We start from the raw sequence: 22,984 nt of genomic DNA on the forward strand, positions 1-22,984 counted from the left end.
ATAATCTGGCCCATAGTTCTTAGGCCAGGTGCAAAGAGAATTAGTTCATCAGTGGGAGACACACACACACACACACATATGAGGAAAATTGCAATAAGACACAAGGCAATGGACCAATAAGGACAAAGGGAAGCACAGATCTAGCCAAGGTGGTTTTGTTCTAGAAAGCTTTTAATTCCCTTTATTAGTACCGTGTTTAGTCATAGTACTTTTTTTTTCATTGAAACAGTTGTTAAAAACACTTCATAGAAGTAGCAAGAGATTTAAAGTGCATGCGCGGTTGAGACCAATTTGTTTGACAAATATGTGCTTCTCCGGAACGTTAAACTTCCCTGATCCAGCTGAAGGGGGAGGGGGGGGAGAGAAAGACAGACAGACAAATGGACAGACAGAGGAAAGCATAGTGTGAAAGGGAGGTTTTTAGTGCGAGAGGCCAGTGAATATGGCTGCCCAGAGGGCCAAGGCAGCACAGCCATATGGGTTACCTGAAATGTTCACCCCTGCTCCCAGGCTGGCGCTGTCTGTTGGCAGGACGGGGAGAGGGTGGGTGGCGGTCAAAGGGGTGTCTGTGAAAGGGATCCCCTCCAACGCTGAGCCCGATGCTTCTTTGGAGACATCTGCAGTGGTGGAGGTGAGGTCGTGCTTGGCGGTGGATGAGCATCTGTCCCCTTCTGGCTCTCCAGGAGTACCCGTGGGGGAGATGGCCGCTGGTGCTGGGGTAGCAAAGGGAACAGTTTGCTCTTCAATGACCTTCTCCTCCTCAGGTGATTCACCTATCAACGGGCCACTTGCATTGGAGTCAGGCAGCTGCACTCGCTTGCGTCCCACCAAGTGGCTGTCGCTCTCTGCTGGAGATTTTCCAATGGGCGGGAGCACGGTATGGACCTGGCCTACTTCCGTGGGCGAAACAGTGAGGGCAACCATCGTCACCTCCGGTGGGGAGGCAGAGCGGACGTCCTCCGCCTGGGAGCGGGTGGCAGCCGGCAGCAGAAGCCAGGTAGAACCCGAACGCTCCTCGTTCTCCTGGAGGCTGGACTGTCCCATACCAGGGGATACGGACAGCAGGGTATCCTGAATCGCTGGGGTGGCTTCTGGCCACGCTGGGCCAAGAGCCCCGTCTCCAGATGGCTCTGCATCTTCAGAAGCACCCGGGTCAGGGAAGCGGGTGCTGCTCAACCCGGAAACAAGCCCACTTGGCAGGGTGGCATAGGTCTGGGCACCTTCCACAGAGAGCTCCTGACCTGGTTCTTTGAGATCTTCTGCCTTCCACCCTGCAGTTGGGGCGGCAGAAGCAGCGACGGTAGGAGAGTGCCTTTGCACCCCAGAGTCCTCCTCGATGCCCCTGGAGCTGGTGTTGTGAGCATCTGCCTTCTTCGCAGCAATGACCTCTGGGTGCTTGGAACCACGGATGAAATCCGCCTCTAAGCCATCGGCAGAGCTGCCTTCTTCTGCGGGGTCCTCTCCGTGTTCTTGGTGGGAACTGACGGGAACATGAGATACGTCGGGTTTGATTGCATCACCAGCTCCGGCTAGTTTCGGTGAGATTTCCGCTGGCGCATTTGTAGGGCTGGTGGTCATGTCTCCATCAGTCATTTCTACCGCTGCGTGGGGGACCGTGGATTGGGGCTCTCCTGGAGCCATCTCAGTGGGATGAACTGGATTCTGCACCCCATCTGATCCCTGGTGGCTGCTGCCCTGTGGCTGCTTCTCTTTAGCAGTCCTGACGTTCTCTCCCTCCAACGAAGAGCTCAAGGTTTGTTCCGGGCTAGTTCCATGTTCTTCCTCTGCCAAATTCAAATGAAAAAGACAGTGATCAAACTACCTCCTGCCTCCTTCAGGATGAACAACCAGAGCTGCCTGGAAAAGGGGGTTTTCGTTCCCCAGGGAAAAGTCGACATCTCAAATGAAGTTCCCTTTCTGCAAAAGCTGAAATATCGAAACATCGAAACTTCTCGCGATACGAAAAGTTTCTAAGCGGAAATGTCCGAGCTAAATATTTCAGCATTTTCAATCAAAATGAAATGATTCAACGTGACGAAACCATATTTTTCATTTCAAACCAACATTTCAAAACAAAAATATTGTCATTGATCATCACAACATCTCTCTAACATTTGCCCTTAAGTTGATCATCCATATTATATCTATCTTAGGTATTTATATGGCCCTCTTACCATTATATCTCAAGCACCTCACAATCTTCAATGTTTTTATCCTTACAACAACCCTGTGAGATAGGGCGAAGCTATTATCCCCAGTTTACAGATGGGAAACTGAGGCACAAGTGGCTAACTGACTTGGCCAAGTTTACACAGGAAGTCTGTGCAGAAAAGAGAATTTAATGCAGGTCTCCTGTATCCCAGGCTAGTGCCCTAACCACTAGACTATCCATCCTCCTTGTTTTGCGAACTTAACATCAACCTTAACTCCATTTTAACAGTATTTTGTCTGGGAACTATAAACCAGATTCCTCAGCTGGTGTGAACTCCCATTTAAACGAATTGAGTGAGGCCGTTTACACAAGGTGAAGAGCTGGTTCCAAGTCCTTTGTTGCCAGAACTACAAAATGAACTGGCTCTGTGCACATGTTTTACTTTTCATAAATATCTGAATTTCCCTCTCTTTTCACCCCTTTTATTCTATTAAAAGTGGAAGGAAGGAGCCAGCAGCCAAATTGGGTTCTGGATCCAGGTTCTGAACCCGCCATGAATTTCAGGGGATTTCAGCACCAAGCCCAACACTTGTTTGAGCTAATGGGACTTTTGCACATGTTGATTTTTCATTTAATTTCAGTTGGGGGAAAACAAAGCTGAATGTGTCTGACAAATGTTTTTCAGTTTTTTGATCCCCTGGATAGAAAAATGTTGAAACATTTTGTCAAGGTTTCAAAGAAACAGTTAAAAAAAATCCAAAAATGTTCATTCCGTTTTGTTTTACTGGTTCTTCAACCAGCTCTCCCCATAAATATTGCCAGGGAAAGTATTTGGAGAGATCCTGACAATGGGCCACCTGTAGGAGAGACTGGATCAGCCTGCGATTGTCAAAGATGCCCAACTCTCATTGTAACATGGGCATCTAAATCCCTTTGGCTTCTTTGAAAATACCAGCCCTATGGACCTTGGAGCTTTGGGCACATGCCTTCAAAGCTGCGTTCGTGACCCCATTCTAGCCATTGCCTTAAAAACGTTCCCTGATCACACTAAAGAGGATTCTCTACCTACCATTCCTGGCTGTCTCTGTGCAATTTCCAATTCTCCCCGTTTCCCCTTCCTCAGCTGGACGGGCAGGGCTCCCTGGTTTTACATCTCTGCTAATCAGACCTGCCTCGGGACTGGCTGGGCTCTCGGGGGAACGTGATGGTGGGTGAAGTCCTAGATCTGAGGAGACGGAGTTATCTAGCAGGGGTTCCCAGGAGACAGGAGTTGTTGCCTCTTCAGGGGCACTGCTTGGCTTTGGCTGCTCAGTGTCACTCATGTCCTGAAAAAGAGGGATGGTGTATATGGCCCCTCTCGACTCATTCTCCACTTCCGCTTTGGACAGCTGAAGCTCCTCCATCTTTTCTGTCACTGTAACAATCTCCTTGGTCCCCTCGGGCTCAGTGGCTTGGTATTTTTCTGGAGACTCCGTGAAAGCATCTGTCTCTTCTGTGGGCAAAAAGAAAGCGGGAGATTACTGCCTCAGCCTGTCCCCGGGGCATCAGAAGTGCTCAGCGCCCAAAACTTCAGTGGGAGGCAAAGGCAGCTAAGAGAGCTCAACACCTCCGAAAAATCAGGCCCTCGGCGGCGAAGGAAATGTCTGCCCAGATACTTTTAGCAACGTACGCGGGATCTGTACCTTCAAGAGCCATTTTCCGGGCAGACTGCTGAAAATAAAAAGCCAGAGATGTGGGCATCTGTACCAGGCAGGGCATCCCTACTTTATCCCGGTGCATTAGCATCTAGCACTGGCAGCCTGCAGGCGACCTGCACGACGGGATTAAATTCTCCTCTACTCTGAGGAGCAGCACAAGGCCCCTCTTGCACCGAGGCCTAACGCTGGCCCCTCAGCACGGGGGAACATTTCACCCTATGGTGCAGCAACACGGGCTTCAGGCGGCAGCCTGCAGGCAAATCTGCCTGTGGCCCCGGAGCCGGGTCCTTTACCTCGAAAGCAGTACACATTGTATCTGCTCTGGGCGTCGGGGAATCCAGTCTGGTTACGGAACTGGAAGACGGTTTTGACTCCCGGCTGGCTCCCTCCGCACCGCTCCCGCGGGGTGACAATGGGGTAGCGGACGCTGCCGTCAGCCAGCCAGCCCGAGCTGCAGTGGTCCAACCCTTCGTTCCAGGCCGCGTACATCTGGCCCGGGGTCGCTATCTCCGCTCCCAGCTCCTTACAGTGAGCCTTGGCCTCCTCCAGGGTGAATTTGTCTGGGGCGGTCCCCAAGATGAGTTTTCCTGCAAACACAGATGAAGAGGGGAGGAATCAGAGCCAAGAGGATCTCGGCCAGTCCAGGAAAGAGGGCTCTTTCAGCCTCCCCCCACCCTTTCTTATGGCTTCCTACGGCCGCATGACCCACCCCACTCTTCAAATTAATTACAATATCGAACAAACTCCCAGTGGATCCATTAGCTGCCATCTATCTCTGAGCACTATCTAAGACGGGGTGGGCAAACTATGACCCGCGGGCCATATCCGGCCCGCGAGCTGCACCACGCGGCTCGGCCCCGCTTCGGCCTGGTCGCTGGATCGGGGCCGCACCACACGGCTCCCGGAAGCCACGGCATGGCCCCCTCCGGCTCCTACGTGCTCTAATGGGAGCTGCAGGGGCGGTGCCTGCGGATGGGGCAGCATGCAAAGCCGCCTGGCCGCGCCTCCGTGTAGGAGCCGGAGAAGGGATATGCCACTGCTTCCAGGAGCCACTTGAAGTAAGCGCCGCTTGGAGCCGGCACCCCCTGAGTCTCTCTGCACACCCCAACCCCCTGCCCCAGCCCTGATACCCCTCCTGCTCTCCAAACCCCTCAAATCCCAGCCCGGAGCACCCTCCTGCACCCCACAGAGCCCGCACCCCCAGCCAGAACCTGCACCAAGCTATGTGGGTAGTTTGTTCCTCTATTGCTCATTATGGGGTTTATTGGACCCTGTACTGGCTGCTGTCCAAGACAGGAAACTGGACTGGATTGATCCAGCATGGGCCATTAAGGCAGATAAGAACACAATGCACTTTGGCGTCATAATTACCATGCAGATCTTCAACGTAACAGTAGACATCGTACATGTCTTCTGGATCCACTACTCCATAGTTACGGACCCCCGGCAACCCATCCATGTCTCCATAACAGCCCTCACGAGGGGTGTGGATTGGGTACCTGGAATGAGGAAACACAAGTATTGATTTTCCACAGAGAGAAAAGGACGGCTGGAGCCAGCCGGTCAGATGCTGCTGCTAAACCCTTGGGGTAGGGCTACCAGGGTCACCTAAACCTTCTGCTGGGAGCTACCCACGTGGCCACTGGTTTTTGGGACACCCCCTTGGAGACCAGCCTGGGGGGCTTGATTTCCAGAAGCACTTGCAGCTCCAGCTGACCTTGGGGGGAGCCAGCCCTTTCTAAAAATCCAAGTGAAGCAACCCAAACCCCCGCATTCAAAGTCAGTGGCCCCATTTGGAAATGTTTGCCCATTTAGGGCCCGTTGATTAGGTGATCAGCAACTGTGCTCTGAAGTTCATTGAAATCAATGGGAGCCTTTCCTTTGACAACGATGGGGTTCAATGAAGCTCCTAGCGCAGTGGTTTTCAACGTTTCCCTTTTCGGGAGTCTCCTCCAAGCCAATCAGCTGTCCCATGTAGCTATGTGGGAAGGGCAAGGTGGTCATGACCGCTTGCTTGCAATCTCCAGGTTACGGAGATTGCAAACTGTGCCCAAAAGCTACAGTTTGCAATCTCCTTTGGAATTGTTGCAGGTGGAAAATTTCAGCCTGCTTTAATCAGTGTTTAATTTGGAGAAAAGTTCATCAAAGCCACGTACATTGTCTTAGACAGCAAGCTCTTTGGCGCGTGGGCCATCTTTTCGTTATGGGTGTGTGCAGTACCTAGGGACAACGGGGTCCCAGTCCAGTACTGGGGTCTCAAGACACTGTTGTAATACATATCATCATCACTATACAATGGCATAGGAAGAATTCCATTTTGGTACTGGGGAAATGGATTGCCCCGTATTTGAACTCATCATGATTCATCTCCTTAATATCCAGTGGCGGTGAGTTCCACAGGTGAACAATGTGTCATGTGAGTTCCGCATCCACCTCAATCTAGCCTCTGCGTGAGTTGCCCACCTGACCGTCTGGTCCGCGATCCAGCCCGCGTCACATTGCTCGTAGCCGCTGAAATAGGCAGCGTACAGTTGTTCGGGGGTGGCGATCTGTGCCCCGATCCTGGCGCAGGCCTCCTGAGCCTTGGCAAAGTTGAAGGCGTAGCGCGTGGAGCCCTTCCGATAAAGGAACACCACCCCTAGAGGATAGAGTGTGAAACAGCATCTAACTGTCCTGGCAAATGTCCTGCGGGCCATTAATCTAAGGGGATTAGGGAGGTGTCAGCCCTGGATGACGGGGCTCAGGGTTTTGGTTTTGGCCCCCTTGCCCGCGGCGGTGGCACTCAGGTGAGGTCAGGCTTCGGTCCCCCCTCCGGGGCTCATGTAGTAATTTTTGTTGTCAGAAGGGAGGGCGTGGTGCAATGAAGTTTGAGAACCCCTAGCCTAGGTCTTGTACGCCCTGAGTCCGAGCCCCAGCAGTCCATTCGCTTGCTGCATGCAGCAGAATCCTGCTATGACCCATCATAGGATCTTACGCAAAATCTTAAGGCCAGAAAGGACCATTTTGATCATCTGGTCTGGTCTTCTGCATAACACAAGCCTGAGAACTTCATCCCCACCTCCCCGGAGGTCAGTTGTTCCGATGGCTGATTGCCCCTCGCTGTTAAACATTTGCACCTTATTTCTAGCCTGAATTTCTTCATTTTCCGGCCATTGGGTCCTGCACTGTTCTGAAAACACGACCATCCACTCAGTGTGGGATGGGGGTTAGAGCAAAGAAGCCGGAGAGGGGGGGTTCTACGTCCGGTTCTGCCCACCGACTTCCTTTGTGGCCTCGGCCACCTCATTTCCCGTCTTTACGTGCCTCAGTTTCCCTGTCTGTCAAAGGGAGATGAAAACACCCATCTTTAGGAAGTCCGAGATATATACATGCAGCATGCTGTGTAAGTGCTAACTACTAGTCATAGTTTTGCCCTTTTGTGCAATGCTCGTGATGTAAACTAGCACTCTGTTTCCCTCTGAGCTGCACAAGAATCATTAGTGTCCCCCGTCCCCCCTTACAGATAGGGAAACTGAGGCACAAAGAAGGGACATGATTTGCTCTGGGTCACCCAGCAAGTTAGTAACAGAACACAAGAGTCCTGACTCCTGCTTCTAAACTTTAACCACAAGACCGTGCTTTCCCGCCACTAACGAGCCACGGCTAAACTGCACAGGAAATCATCCTTTAAGGGCTGCCCATCACTCCGGTGTCAACTGCATGTCTGGCAATGTCAAGCGAGGAATCGGAGCAGCCGGAAATTTTTCTAAAATGAATGGGCGAGCTTGGGCTTCTCGCCGGTTTTGAAGAAAGGCTGAAAACAATGAGAAGGGATAGGGAGGCAGGAGAGGAGAGGGTGCCTTGCCAGCTGGACTTTGCAAGGGGCTTTTGCCATAAGCAATACAACCTGCCTCCGGGGAGGGAGGGAGGAAACGGGGAATCTTATGAGATTAACACTTGAATATTAGAAGTGTGCAAAGTTAATTGAAACTGGGAGAAATAGCCTGCCGAGTGCATTAAGGAAATTGTTTGGTTTTGCCAGGAAAATCGATCCCAGTGAAATAAATAGTAACTTCTCCGCAGTCCTGGCAATAACGTATGATCAGCGAGAGTCGTCAGCAATTATTAAACGCTGGCCCTTCTGCAAGCACTAGCTGTCTGTGCTGTGTTGAACAAGAAGTGATAGCTGTAGTAGGCTGTTATCCTTTAGTAGATCAGCCACTAGAGGACGACAGAGTACACGCTGTGTTAGTGGCGGGGCTCTGTTTACACATCTCGACGCAAGGGTTAACCCCTCCACGTAGAGTCACGAGCTGCCGAAAGCTAAGTCAAGCAGGGAATAACAAGATGTAGTAATACAATAATAATACAATATAATAACGCTATTATAGCATTAGCGAATAGAGACAGGCCTTTTAGCTCGGGCACTAGAGGCTCGTGCGCTTACAACCAGATGTCCCCAGTTCAATCCCCACCACTGACTGTTTACCCAGGGGTGTGGCATGACACATCCAGCCCTGAGTTAAAAGACCCAAGGCTGTCAGCCTCTGTACTGGCCCAGCCACCGATAGAGGGAGACGGCCCCACGCAGTGGGCGTGGCTTATACATGCAGTCAGACAATTACGATCCCTCTGGGGCTTGTGCCAGCCCTGAATCCCGCCCCACCCCCAGCCCCGCGACAGATGTTAGGGTTAGGGGGCTGTTACCTTTGACCTTCACCTCCAGCTGGTCATGCCCGTCCTCGATGCCGTGTTGCACGCTGCAGCGGTAGATCCCAGAGTCGTTGGACCGGAGCTCGCTCAGCACCAAAGAGGCGTCGGTGAACGAGGCTGAGTAGAAGGGCAAGGAGACGCGGTTGCAGTAGCCTTTGCTCACCTTCACCTTCTGCCCCCGGGCCACCAGGATCTCAGCCTCCTTCCCCTCAGAGATGAAGGTCCATTTGACCCGGGGCGCCCCCAGCGCTGCCCGGCGTCCCCCTGTGGTAGTGGTGGCCTGGGGACGCAGGTAGGTGACGTGGCAGGGAATGGTGAGGGTGCCCGACAGCACTGCCCGGACAGGCGGGTGTTTGGTGATGGAGACTCTCAGAGCCTTGAGGTCATCTGCCGGGGAGAGGGAGGAAATAAAAGGTCAGCAGTCGCCCAGGAGAAGCCTCATTCGCTTTGTGCAGTATAGGGTCCATGACACAATTGAGCAGTAATGATTCCATCCATCAGAGGTCACTGGTAACATACCCGCACATGGACACAAACACACTTACGCCACCCCGTGCATCAATTGCTGCTTTGCTGTCTTTGCTCCCCATCTGATCCCTCAGTCATTTTAACTGTCTGTGATTCCCTCTCTGGACCCGGATTTCAGTGTGACATCTGTCTGCTTGGACCTTGCTCCATTTAAAGTCGCACTGACAACGGGGCTGAGCGCAGAGCCCTCACTGGAACGCCCTGCGTGTATGTGGGGCGCTGGGTTAGCTCCCAGGCAGGGTTAAACGAGCAATGAAAACATGGACAGTCGGGTTAGCAGCTCCAAGTTCAACCCCAGGTTCCCTTATATTATTATTTGTATTACCTTAGCACATAGTCATTGACCAGGATGCCATGTGCTCGGTGCTGTACAAACCCACGTTGGGAGCTGAGTTGTTGTGTCTCCGCTGCTGTTTTAACCCGAGTTAACTAACCCACGTTCAGACCATGCCTTGTAGAGGCTGCAGTGTAGAGGTACCCGGAGAGACTAACTAAAACATGCCCAGGGACAGCTCAGGAAACCTCCCTCTGGGGCAAATTCACCCTGGGGGTAACCCCACAGACTTCATGCGTGGGTTTGACACCCCTCCCTGCGGGACCCCTGCTTTATTCAATGCCAGGGCTCACTCAGCCAGCCGCTATGGGGTGCATTGCTTTCTGCTTGTTGTTCACTGCACGGCCCCAGACCCTAATTTACCCACTGCCGCTCAGCCCCTGCTCTGAAGACAGAAAGGCTGATTGCCTTGTGCTGGGAGGTACAGAGCTCACGCTGTGGCAGCCAGGAAGGGGTTAATAGATGGGCCAGTTACCTCTCCAGCTGGTACTCACTGGCCCATTAACCACAGCTGCGGGTGGGGGGGGAAGGCTGCAGCTCTGGCAGGGGAGGGTGGGTGCCAGAGACACTAGTGTTGCTCAGAGAAAGCTCGTCAGCAACAGAGGAAATTACACAAAGCCCCGAAGCGCCAAGGAAAGAAAGGTTTGGAGAATGCAGCACTGGGAGAGAGACGCCTGCAGACAGGCCAAGGTAGGACATAGTCCAGGTGAGGGATTGTAAGAAATGACAGACCCTAGCTGCTTAAGACAAGGGCTGTGGGCTGGCACCCTGAGGGGGGGGGTTCCCTTATTACCCTTCCCCATGCATACAGCCCCTTGTAGGATGGGCCGGGTAAAGCTTTGGCACGAACGGGGTGCATCCAGACTGAAGACCCGGTATAAGACATTGGACCACAGAGTTTGTATCTGGACTCTCCTGTTGACCTGGATTGGGGTTTGGCTGGCTGGGGGAGTGGGTGGCAAGCGGGAACAGACCCCACCCACTGAGAGGCTGATGGGAGGTGCTGGAGACAGAGGAGCTGTGCCCAGCCCAGAGGTGGCCTGCCAAGCCCTGAAGAAACCTGTGACATTCCTCGGGGTCTTTTCCCTGGTGCTCCATCACTGTGGTAGCGGGGCACTTGGCAGATGTTAATGACTTTATTTTCACAAGCCCCCCGTGTGGGGGCAGGGTGTGATTATCCCCATTTTACAGAGGGGGAACTGAGGCGCACAGAGACTAAGTTCAGCAGCAGCTGCTAATGTTGGGTGCCCGACTTGAGGCACCTGGTGTTGTTTTTCATGTGACCTAGCATCGTGTAGCTCTTCATACACTCAAAGTCTAGCTCCCACTGACGCCCATTGTCGCTGTGAGCGCCTGGCCCTTCTGCTGGTCGTGCCCTAGGGCCTTGAGTCAGGCATCCAGAAAATGAGGAACACCAATTAGTGACCTTTGGTTGAAGCCAGCTTTGCACCAACAGGAGTCCTACAGACCCCCTGATACGTCCCCAGAGCACCCTCTATCCCTCTATTGAGGCAGGGGCCCTGGGATGGGGGAATCATAGAATATCAGGATTGGAAGGGACTTCAGGAGGTCATCTAGTCCAACCCCCTGCTCACAGCAGGATCAACACCAACTAAATCATCCCAGCCAGGGCTCTGCCAAGCCTGACCTTAAAAACCTCTAAGGAAGGAGATTCCACCACCTCCCTAGGGAACCCATTCCACTGCTTCACCACCCGGCTAGTGAAAAAGTTTTTCCCAATATCCAATCTAAACCTCCCCCACTGCAACTTGAGACCATTACTCCTTGTTCTGTCATATATGTAATGATATATGATAATGACAATGGAGTATGTGATCATGTAATTAAAGATTGTCTCATAATGAAGATGACCAAGGGGGGCATTTTCTGGCATTTCCTAACTCTTGAGGGCTTGACATTGCAAGCTTAGCGTGGGCCCAGCAGGGAGGTCGTTGAGAGCACAAGGTTGCCTGCTCTCAGCTCAGGGGCCTGCCCCCTGTAGCAGCCCAGCGCTGTAATGGCACGAAAATTCCTGCTTGGCCCCAAGTTCTCGTTCGGTGCAGGCAGAATCTTCAGGGAATTTAACGCTAAAATCTAAGACCACCTACAAAAGGGAACTAAGGGGCATACTGCTAAAAGGAGCGGGGGATTCTAGCGGATCGCTAACTGAATGAGCGGACAATGGGACAGAGTCCTGGAAAAGGCAAATATCGTTTTGCGGGGATGTATGAACAGGTGTCATCCATAAGGGAGAGGCAGTACCTGTCCCGCTCTACCCGGCACTGGTGAGACCCCAGCGGGCATACTGGGTGTACTTAGGAAAGATGTGGACAGAGTCCAGAGGAGAGCAACCCAAGTGATCAAAGGTTTAGAAAACCGGACCTAGGAGGAAAGACTAAAAAAAAAGCCTTGGGCATGTTTAGTCTTGAGAAAAGCAGACTGGGAAGTGGGGGCGGATAAGTCTTCAAATAAATGAAGGGTTGTTATCAAGAGGATGGGGATCAGTTGTTCTCTGTGTCCATGGAAGGCAGGGCAAGAAGTAAGGGGCTTAATCTGTAGCAAGGGAGATTGAAGTGAGATATTAGGAAGAACTTTCTAACTCTAGGGCAGGTAAGCGCTGGAGCAGGCTTGTGGAATCTCCCATCATTGGAGGTTTTTAACAACCCCCGTCAGAGCTGGTCTAGGTTTATTTGGTCCTGCCTCAGCGCAGGGAGCTGGGCTTGGTGACCTCTTGAGGTCCCTTCCAGCCCATCTTTTCTAAGTCTCTGTGTGGCATGTGCAAACTTCCCTTCCTCTCTCACCAAAGACTTGGTCAAATTCAAGTGGATTTTCACAGGGGCTGCAAAAGGCAGTTCCCGGATACAGAGGCCACCCCCCTACCACATTTCATGTCCCTGCTCCAAAGCGGGGGGGGGAGGAGGGGGTGTTAAAGCTTGTCAAAGAAAGGTCACCTGACTTCTGTAACATGGGTCAAAGAACATCTCTATTCCTGACCTTGCTTTCAGAACTGGGTGATCTATTTCAGCAAAAATCCCCCTCGCCACCCCAAAAAAAAATTCAGCCTAAGACAAACACCTGGTATGGAAAATTTGCAGCCCAGGTGGTTTAAGTTTGGCAAAGTTAAAAGCAACTGAAAACAGGGTCTTATAATGGAAAGTGTTGGGCAACCTTAATAAGAGGCGGTACTACCAGCCCTGCCTGTAATGGCATTACAATAAGGCCTAGAGGCCCAAGCCAGGATCAGGGCTTCATTCTGCACGTACCCATAGCAGGAGACAGTCCCTGCCTTGAATCCAGCTAGACAAGACAGACCCAGGAGAAGTTACTGGCCCAAGGTCAGAGGCAGAGCCGGGACTAGACCTCAGGTCTCTGGAGGGGCAGCCCAGTGCCCTAATGCACTAGACCCTATTGCCTGTCAAATCAGCTTTGAATGGATTTTGGCCGCAGCCATCGCAAAGCTGCCTGTTGACCGGCTCGGAGGGTGTCCGACTTACCTGCACTGTCCCCAAAGATAAATGCGTCTGTAAAAGCAAGGCGGGCAAATACCCAAAACAGCAGCAGCATGTCCGTCATCACTCCACCTGGGAGGGAGGAAATAGACAAGATGAGCAAGCCCCTTCGTTTTCAGTTTAAACCAATTTGTACCGAGTTTTGCAATTCCGTTTTTTTCTGATTTTTTTTCACCCTACTTTTGTATAATTCAAATATGTAAAAAAATAACTTGTTTTATTAGGCAAATACAATACATTGCATGAGATCTGTATTCTGATCATACATTAGTCTGTGTGGATATGCAAAGCTCCCCGTTTATGAAGCAAGGCTATACGTATTTAGTCTAGAAGCTACACACAATAAACCAGGGGTCGGCAACCTTTCAGAAGTGGGGTGCCGAGTCTTCATTTATTCACTCTCATTTAAGGTTTGCATGCCAGTAATACATTTTAATGTTTTTAGAAGGTCTCTTTCTATAAGTCTGTAATATAGAACTAAACTATTGTTGTATGTAAAAAAGGTTTTTAAAATGTTGAAGAAGCTTCATTTAAAATTAAATTAAAATGCAGAGCCACCTGGATCAGTGGCCAGGACCCGGGCAGTGTGAGTGCCACTGAAAATCAGCTCGCGTGCTGCCTTTGGCACGCGTGCCATAGCTTGCCTACCCCAGCAATAAACACAGGCACGCACACAAGCTCTGAAGTGCGGGCGCATCTGAACGAACTGATGAATCTCACACTCACCACGTACACATTTCAGCTGTTAGCAGAAAACGGTTTAAAGAGCTGACCCGCTAAAATGGGAAGAAAACAAAAATCTATACCGGAAGACGGTTCAGAACACAAGGAGGTATCCGAAAGTTTAAAAAAAAAAAAAGATGAAGTTGAATGTATGCAAATGGTGCGGCCCAATTATTAAATGTAAATATTTATAGGCTAATAGTTCCGAGTCTACAACAGTAAACGCTTTATTCAAATGAGAAGTTTTATTTGGGGATTAGAGAGGGATTGTTTTCTTAAACTCAGTGGTGGCCTTGTGTTCTGAGTTCTGTGTTAGCTCTGCAGCAATCCACATCGATGAACGGAATTCAAAGCATTAATCTGCTGAATACTTTTCCCCCCGTCTTTCCATCCAACAAAATAAATCCCGATATTTACCCAGAAAAATTATGAATCGTGTTTTGCACGGATTTTTCGCCTGTTTTTATTGTGGTGGTAATAAACACTGATAAATTCCCAGGGGGGAATGAAATAAACTAAAAACTGAAGCTGAAGGGTCATAAAGATGAGTTAAAGCTGTGCAATAGGGTTAAGGGAAACCCAACCCTTCCACTCCCCCCATTTGAAAAACCCCAACGGGCCTGAAAAGATTTGCATTTACCCATGACGGGTGTTTAGTGCTAGAGGCGCAGGATACAGAGGAGCCAGAGAGACAATACCAGCCACAAGGACAGGGAAAGAGATGGATAGATTGAGGAGAGGTTAAATAGATCTAGAGATAAGGGTCTATCTATGGACAGAGACCAGCGTAGGTAGGAAAATCCAGCGAGCTAGAGACAGGTGGAGGGGAAGAGAGAGAAAGATGACTAGTTAGATCCCATCTTGACACTTCCCCTGCCCTCACTGATCGATCTTATGGCTGGAAAGAGATGCAGAGAGAGAGATTTCTACCCCTCATTCGATATCCAAACACCCCTCCCTGCTTGCTCCCTGTGGCAGTAACTTGCCATCACTTCACCACACTTCATCACACCAGCTAACAGCACCCAGCGCACCAGAGAGGAGACACAATTAGTCTCTGGATTTTTTTCATACTGTGCGATAGCTGGTGGGGAGAAATGTCACCCCTGAAAGAAACACGGGGTTGGTCGGCTTTTTCTTTCTCTCTGCTTGGGTGAGATTGTTCTGCAGAACTGAAGCTATTCACTTCAGTTACCTTCCTTCCATGTCTAACTAAAGAGTTTCAGAGCGGCTAAGAAATTCATTGCTCGGGGCTGTCGTTACGAACCTTTGCTACCCAGCCCCGATTCATTCCTGGACGCTGAATGAAGCAAGGGTCTTGTAGGGAAATAAATGGGTTCTAATTTGAACCTCTGTACCCAACTCTGGCAGAGTAGAGGGGCCTTAAGAGGACATCAGTTGGAGTTCAAGGGTCCGTAGGGTAAATGAGAATCTGGGTCTGTAGGCATGATCCAAATCTTAAGGGAGAAATTCTTATCCCCGCATAAAACTGGCGATGCTGCCGTAAAACTGGATCGGCGCTTGCCAGGTTCTGAAACTGTCCCGAAGCTGGCGGGCACGGTGGGGGGAGGGCATTTGGATCTAGGGATTTGGTTCTGGCCCAAGCCTCATGCACCCCTGCCCCAGGATGCCTGGCCTTTGGCAACAACCGGAAAGCTCCCGGCTTCATGGGACGCTGAAAAAAACCCCTAATGTAGTGAGAACGGGGTGGCCGGGCGTTATTGTGGGCGACGGCGTGGTTACGAACCCGAGATGCATGTTGTTAATGTGTGTTTTGCAAGGTCCTGTTTGCCCCAGACAGTCTACGAGAACCACCGGGGTGGGAGCTGGTGCGGGAGAGGGCATGGATTAGTTAAAGGATGTCTCAGTGATGTGGGAGGCCCAAGATGGCCTTCCTTTGAAATTCCGCTCACGCTGGGGGTTCGCTGCTCACAGGCTGTGAATGCCGAGCGCTGACCAAAGACCTTATTATATCCCCGGCCTTTTCTCAATGCTGCTTGGCACAAAGAGACTTTCCCATCTCCCCCACTGCTCCCAATGAATAAATCTCGAAGAAGTTTTCCGAGGGCTGACGCTGGCTGTGCCGGGTGATTTTTTTCCCCCTCTCTGCTGACCGCCAGTGTGAGTCGAGCTGCATCTCTCTCTGCAGCGAGCAGGGAGAGGGAGCCTGGTGCAGCGGTTAGAGCGCTAGCCTGGGGCTTGGGAGCCTTGGATTCCATTCCCTGCTCTGCCACGGACTCCCTCCGTGACCTTGGGTAGGTTACTTAGTCTCCCTGAGGAAGATGTACAACGGGAATAACAGCCCTGCCCTACCTCACAGCACTGTTGTGAGGATAAATACACTGCAGATTGCGAGGTGCTCAGATAAGTTTCTTAGAGGTGGGGCACATATGGAAAGGCTAACCCGGGGCCGCCTCCTCCCCTGCTGAATAATGGGGGTTTAAAGCCAGGCTACAGTGACTTAGATCAGTGGAGAGTTCACATGGCTTCATCTTGGGGGTAGGAGTCACCTATTCTGTGGCTGTACAGCGCCTAGCACCGTGACTGGGGCTCCTAGGGGTTACTGCAATACCAATTATTATTAACAACCCTAACCATGCAGCCACGCCCTGCTATTGGTATCTGAGCTAGCTAGTTTAAAGCTACCTCAGGTACGTCTACACATGCTGCAGTTGCACTTCTAATTGCAGTGTAGACGTACCCTAAGAGCTGAAGGGAAGAGCCCCCCATGAAATCACCAACACTTCTACTTTTAGCATCCAATCAGATACAAAGGAAGAAGTCCACCTTTGCCTGCCAAGTATATTGGCTTGTTATCTGTCACGCTTGCCTTGAGAGGAGTTTAGCATCTGGGGATGCTTGCACCGTTTAAACACTTTAGGTCTTTAGGCTTAGAAGTGACTCCCTTTCCCTTTCTAAAGCCAATCTGTTGGGTGGAACAAGGGCGGATGGCTGTAACTCAATGTGGTTTTATCATCTGAATTCGGTTGGAAGGGTTAGATTTTTATAGGCAAATGCCGGTAGGTGTCGATTTCATTGTACGCACACACAAACGGATGATACTGGAGACTGCCTTTAAAGGTTGGGTTCCCCAGACAGAGACTGGGCCATACACGGTGCGGGTCTCGTTACAGAGGCAGTTGGACCCAGACAGAGAATAAACCAGAGATCTCTGAGCACCACACGCCCCTCCCCAGCTTTCCTGCTGCTTTCCAAACTTAACGGTGCCGGAGCCAAGTTGGGGCTTTTGTTGTTCTCTCCGGATCAATTGGAATTCAAGATCACAACTCTGGGGAGAGAAGGAATAAAAATACAAAGCCCATCGCTCTGTAGCCATGGCTGGGATTCAACCCCAGCAGCCGGCCGCTCGTGGGATCAGTCCAACCCTACCAGGGCTGGTTTGCCTTTAGCCTGTGAAACTAGAAAGCTTTTGTTGATTTTTTCCCCCCCCCCCCCGTTCCCAAGGCGCCATCGCAGCTTGAGTGATTTGCTCTCGAGACAGCTTCAGCCCCAGAAAGGGACTGACAAAAAGCCCTGGTGCCGAGTTGAGGGGTTTTTTTTTTTCTTTTTTCCCCTCTCCCTGCCACCAATCCTCACATCAGGACCACAAGGGATTTGGCCCCTTTCCCATCTCAATGCCCTGGGCCACGTTAGTGTTGCATCTTATTGGCGTTGCCAATTCTGAGGCTCACTAGAGTCAGGGTTTTCCTTAAAGTCCCAGCTCCTGGGAGAACGTGACCATGGGAGAAACTCAGCTGGGTGTTTTGTAGTAAGATTCCTGGGGTCCTATTTGCAAAGAGAACCTTGAAACGTGTGACCCCCCGTGCACCCAATGGCCCGGCAATCAGAAAGCAAACGAAAGACGTCCCCAAATCAGCTTAAAAATCATGAGGATTTTTTTTAGAGATCTAAATCAGAGGGTAGGTTCCCGCTTCTTGAACATTTAGCGTTGGCCAGGTGGCTCTCCACGCAGGCGCGTTATCTAGGCTTGCCAGCATTGTATTTCAAAAATAAGGGACTGTTTTCTTAACACGCCCGCCCTACCCCCATTCCTGACATTATCGTTCTGATTAAGAATCATACGAAGCCACACTCGCCCTACGTTTACCAGGGGCATTTCTTGCTGCTTTGGGCAGCACTCAGCAATTTACAGAGAAGGGGAAAAAATAAGGGACGTCTCTTGTAATAAGGGGCTGTTGGCAACCCTAAGCCATCCTCCCTGGGGCAAATCCCAGAGCGGTGTGGCCGCCTGGCAAACCGTGCACCGCCGGGAGCACCACGAGAGGGCTTGGGAACGGTTTCAAGCAGCGGTTCTCAACCTGCGGCCCCGCTGTGTGTTTAAAAAACAATTCAAAATGTAACAGATGTGTTGGAGCATAAGCTTTCGTGGGTGAATGCCCACTTCGTCAGATGCCTCCGACGCAGTGGGCATTCACCCACGAAAGCTCATGCTCCAATACATCTGTTAGTCTTAAAGGTGCCACAGGACCCTCTGTTGCTTTTTACAGATCCAGACTAACACGGCTACTCCTCTGATACTTGAATTCAAAATTTGCCGCTCTGGTCGGGACGGGGGCGGGGCTGGCTGAGGGGGAGACGGCGTCTTGCAGCCCGCACCAGTGCTCCTGCTCATGCCCCCCCACCCCCGGGGCCCTGGTTGAGAACCACTGGCCTAGGTGACCCCTGCAGTCCCTTCTAACGCTGAGAGTCTAAAGGTGCTGGGACACTGCGGGAATGGGGGACCCGGATGCTTGTGCACCCCCTGGGCGCTGGAGGATTGGACCCAGCGTTTCAGCCTTGGGGGCCCACCTCCCCCATCCCCAGGCGGTGATGGTGGGGCTCATGGGAACCCCCAGAGCCAGCAGCAGCGCTCCGGGCTGGCTGTATTAGCAGCTGTGTGGGGAAGTTTGAGGGAGCTGGCTGGAGCAGCTGAGTCCCTGTTCCCATTTCTCCCCCCAGCGCTTCTAGCCGAGGCCGTGATGAGATGCCAGGGCCCCTGGCCAGAAGCAGAGAAGTCTGGTGGCTGCTTGGCTTGTCCTCAGCTTTGCCATCTCCTCTGAGACCCCCATTTGCTCGGCCCCTCCCCTGCCCCCCAAGCCGGCTCCCCCTTCCCAGCAGCGTGTCTCCTTGTTGGAGGGTCACCTGCTCTGATCCCCATTCAAGGCCTTCTCACCCGCTCCCCCAGCCCGCCTCGCCATGTGATGATTAGTCATTGTCAGCCGGCAGGAGGCAAAGGAGATACACCGAGAGGTGGCTTTTTTGGCTGCAGGATGAGTCAGCAGCAGCACATCCTCGGCCCTGGCACGTTTCCCAGGAGCAAGGGAAGAGAAGAAATCCTTCCTGCAAAGTCCTGCTTTTGATGTGCACGCCTGTGTTTGCACACATCTGCACCTGCGTGCCTACGTGCCCCGCACGCACGTGCATGTGAAAAACCGTGCATTGCGTGCACATTCCCCACAGGCATGTCCCTGCACACGCAGACACACGGCTAATCTCCCCCGGGCTTGTGCCCTCATATAACGGCATGCATCTGCTTTCCTGCACACCACCAATGCTCACACGCTTGCCACACGCACCCACACGCATGCAATCCCACGTGCATATGCTTGCCCGAATGTGCTTTCCCCGGACCGCTGTAGAATGCTCTTGCAAAGGAAAAGCGCCGCTCTGCTTTGCAACGACCAGCCCGTCATTTCCACGCTGCCTGCTGAGCGCTCCCATGGTATTTTCCAAGCCCGTCTCCCACCTTCTCTCTACCTGCCGCCTTCAAATTCCAACCGCCCTGTGCAAAGGGGGCGGGGGGGCCTCTTTTTATTTTTTTTATACGAAGCCACCCCCCAGAGCCACTCCCTGGCCTCACGCCTCTCCGCAGAATAGGCAGTAAAATACCGTTTTTAAAAATACCAAGTCCTAGGGACTGAGCAGCTAGGCAGCAGTTCTGCAGAAAAGGACCCAGGGGTGACAGTGGACGAGAAGCTGGATATGTGTCAACAGTGTGCCCTTGTTGCCAAGAAGGCTAACGGCATTTTGGGCTGTATAAGTAGGGGCATTGCCAGCAGATCGAGGGATATGATCATTCCCCTCTATCCGGCATTGGTGAGGCCTCATCTGGAGTACTGTGTCCAGTTTTGGGCCCCACACTACAAGAAGGATGTGGAAAAATTGGAAAGGGTCCAGCGGAGGGCAACCAAAATGATTCGGGGGCTGGAGCACATGACTTATGAGGAGAGGCTGAGGGAACTGGAGTTATTTAGTCTGCAGAAGAAAAGAGTGCGAGGGGATTTGATAGCTGCTTTCAACTACCTGAAAGGGGGGTTCCAAAGAGGATGGATCTAGACTGTTCTCAGCGGTACCAGATGACAGAAGAAGGAGTGATGGTCTCAAGTTGCAGTGGGGGAGGTTTAGGTTGGATATTAGGAAAAACTGTTTCACTAGGCGGGTGGTGAAGCACTGGAATGGGTTCCCTAGGGAGGTGGTGGAATCTCCTTCCTCAGAGGTTTTGAAGGCCCGGCTTGACAAAGCCCTGGCTGGGATGATTTAGTTGGGGATTGGCCCTGCTTTAAGCAGGGGGTTGGACTAGATACCTCCTGAGGTCCCTTCCAACCCGGATATTCTATGAGCCTCTCGACAGGAAAAATCAAAACGTTCCATTCCGGCCTCATCAAGACGCTTTCGTATTTAAATTTTGTTTTTGCGGTGGTTTTCCCCCCCCCCCTCCTCCCCAATCAGCCTGTTTCCCCCGGAAAGCGTCAATTTAGAAGAAAGAGCCTTTTCCAGCAGCACCTGGTCCAGCTGGAGGATTTTGCCCCCGCTCCCCTTGACGGCTTGTCATGCCACCAGCAGGGATGTCTCCTCTGTGGCTGGCAGCCAGCCGCCCGGGCCGGGTAGACAGACAGTTTGTGGAAGAGGAATAAATCCGAGGCGGGTGCGGGAAGCGGGCACTCGAATGAGTTTTCCATTCTGAAATGGAGTCAGGCAGGTAGCGGTGGTCCAGTGGTTAGCACCCAGGCGATGTTGGGCAAGTCCCATTCCTTCTCGGCCTCAGCTTCCCCTCCCATCCTCTGACTGTCTTCTTTAGCTTGAAAGCCCTTCAGGGCAGCAGCTTTCTTGTGTTCATGCACAGCTCCTGGTACAATGGAGTCCCGATCTCAGTTGGGGGCCCCTAGGTGCTATCGTATTGCAGATCCTAATAGAGTCCAGATTTCCTGGGGATTTGTGAGATCTCCAGCCTGGAAAGGTCCATTTGCTAGAGAGGGCAGACTGCTGTCGGCATCCTGGGCTCGCCTTCCCCCTCCCCTGGCTCTCACCCGTGCTGAGTCAGCGCGGCTGGGAGCGCTGGGTGAAGGGCAGAGAGTCAGCGCGGCAGAGGGCTGTGCGGAGAGCCAAGGAAGGGGGGAAGGTCAGAACACAATCTGCGGGAAGGTGGCATCTAACAGCAGCGTGGGAAGATCCCCCTCACCTGCATGTACACACTGATGCACACAGTCCTGTACAAACACGAGCATGGCCCCCCCACACCCCGTACAGCTATATGCATGCACCCACATACTTCAGTATGCACACACACACGTACAAATGCTTACATATGCATATAAACACACAACCAAGCACATACACATCCATGTATATACCTACGGACATACAAGTGCACCTGTAGATACATATGGACACAGATACACACACGTATACAGACATATGTACACACAGGGTAAGATCCTGCTCTCTTACATCATCTTGCCTAGTGGGTACAGCAGGGGACCTGGGTTCGAATCCTGGTTCTGCTACTGGCCTGCTGGATGACCTCGGGCAAGTCACATCATCGCCCTCTGCCTCAGTTTCCCTGTCTGTACAGTGGGGGTAGATACTGACCTCCTTTGTAAAGCACTTTGAGATCTACACATGGGAAATGCTCTAGAAGAGTTAGGGATGATGATTATTACTGTACGGGTTTCCCGCTATGCCAGGCTTCTGCGCCCCCAGCCAGTGGCTTAGACCTCTTCCAGAAATCTTGGAGCGATTTTTCTTTTCTTTTTCTTTTTGCAGTGATCCTTTAGTTCAGGGGTCTCAAACACGTGGTTATTTCATGCGGCCCCCCATAGGCTCCGACTCCACCGGCAGCCAAACTTCCCCCCTCCCCATTTCCCCCCACCAGCGCGCCACATCCCCGCTCCTCCGCCTACCTCCCGGCGCTTAGGACTTTCCAGAAGGGAGGTGGGAGGAGTGGGCACACGGCGTGCTCAGAGAAGGAGGCAGAGAAGAGGCGGGGTTGGGGTGGGGATTTGGGGAAGGGGTTGGAATAGGGGCAGGGAGGGGGCAGAGTTGGGGCGGGGACTTTGGGGAAGGGGTGGAGTAGGGGTGCGGGGGGGGGGGGCTTCACCCACGAGCCCTGGCTTCACCCACGAGCTCTGGCTTCCCTTTCTAAGAGCCCCGGAGCGCTACCCACTCACAGCAGAAATGGGTCTTCTTCTTGCCAGGGGGAAATGCCTATTAAAACAATCTCCCACCTCAGTCCATTAATATGCATTTAGCATCTTCCAAGGACTTGCGAGGACATCCCCACAGCACCCCGGGGAGTTGAAGGAGTATTAGCTCCATTTTGCAGATGAGGAAACTGGGGCACGGGAAGGGAATGTGACTTACCTATGGTCACAGAGTGACCAAACCAGGAATAGAACCCAGGAGTCCAGGACCCCTGTGCTAACCTCAGGCAGAGAGCAACAGGAGTTTGTTGTTTTAACTCAATAAGATGAGGGAGCATACGGCGCAGGGCATAGCTCTTCTCATACATGTTTTTTAGAAGGGGGCTTGGGGCATGCTGGGATAAAAGCAGGGATTGCATCAGACCAGCAGCAACATAGGAAGCTTGAGGTCACCACGGTCATCACTGTTGGGTCTCACAAGCGTCTGGGTGCTGGGCAGAGCGATCTGCAAATAGAGATTGCTGAAATGCAGCCACCTCTGGGATGGGTCACTGTGGCCTCATATAACAGCACCAACTAAACCATTTAAGGTAGGAAGTGAAGAAGGAAACCACATCCCATTAAAGCCCCTGGCGACATTTAAGCAGGCCGAACATAATTACCCAGACTGGAACGTGGCCAGATATCCGGGCTCGTGTTTAAAAACATATTAAAGTGCTTCCCCTGCCTGTCTCCTTTGGGAATGAAAAAGTGCAGCTTACCCCCTGCAGTGTGTGGTCCTTGGTATCAACCAAGCCGCTCAGGAGAGCCCTCAAACTATACTCCTATCTTCTTGCTTTTACTCATCTCAAAGCATTTTACAAATTCTCATTTGACAGTGGGGGAAACTGAGGCACGAAGCGTGGTGTTGCTGGGGATGTGAGTTGCCC

At 51.9% G+C, this 22,984-nt stretch overlaps 1 protein-coding gene across 2 annotated transcripts in view; it reads right to left on the reverse strand.

Moving 5' to 3' along the window:
- The window catches only part of BCAN (brevican), a 52,379-nt gene that overhangs the window by 17,632 nt on the left and 11,763 nt on the right, over window positions 1-22,984 (reverse strand). For both annotated transcript variants that reach the window (XM_034756797.1, XM_034756796.1), the window contains 7 exons: window positions 12,898-12,984; window positions 8,536-8,928; window positions 6,313-6,487; window positions 5,221-5,348; window positions 4,143-4,436; window positions 3,222-3,644; window positions 486-1,784 (listed from right to left, as the gene is read on the reverse strand). In XM_034756797.1, the coding sequence (XP_034612688.1) occupies window positions 486-1,784; window positions 3,222-3,644; window positions 4,143-4,436; window positions 5,221-5,348; window positions 6,313-6,487; window positions 8,536-8,928; window positions 12,898-12,976 (2,791 nt within the window). In that variant the 5' untranslated portion in view covers window positions 12,977-12,984. The remainder of the gene's footprint in view (window positions 1-485; window positions 1,785-3,221; window positions 3,645-4,142; window positions 4,437-5,220; window positions 5,349-6,312; window positions 6,488-8,535; window positions 8,929-12,897; window positions 12,985-22,984) is intronic.

This window comes from Trachemys scripta, chromosome 24 (assembly GCF_013100865.1).
Source record: "Trachemys scripta elegans isolate TJP31775 chromosome 24, CAS_Tse_1.0, whole genome shotgun sequence".
Taxonomy (NCBI): domain Eukaryota; kingdom Metazoa; phylum Chordata; order Testudines; family Emydidae; genus Trachemys; species Trachemys scripta.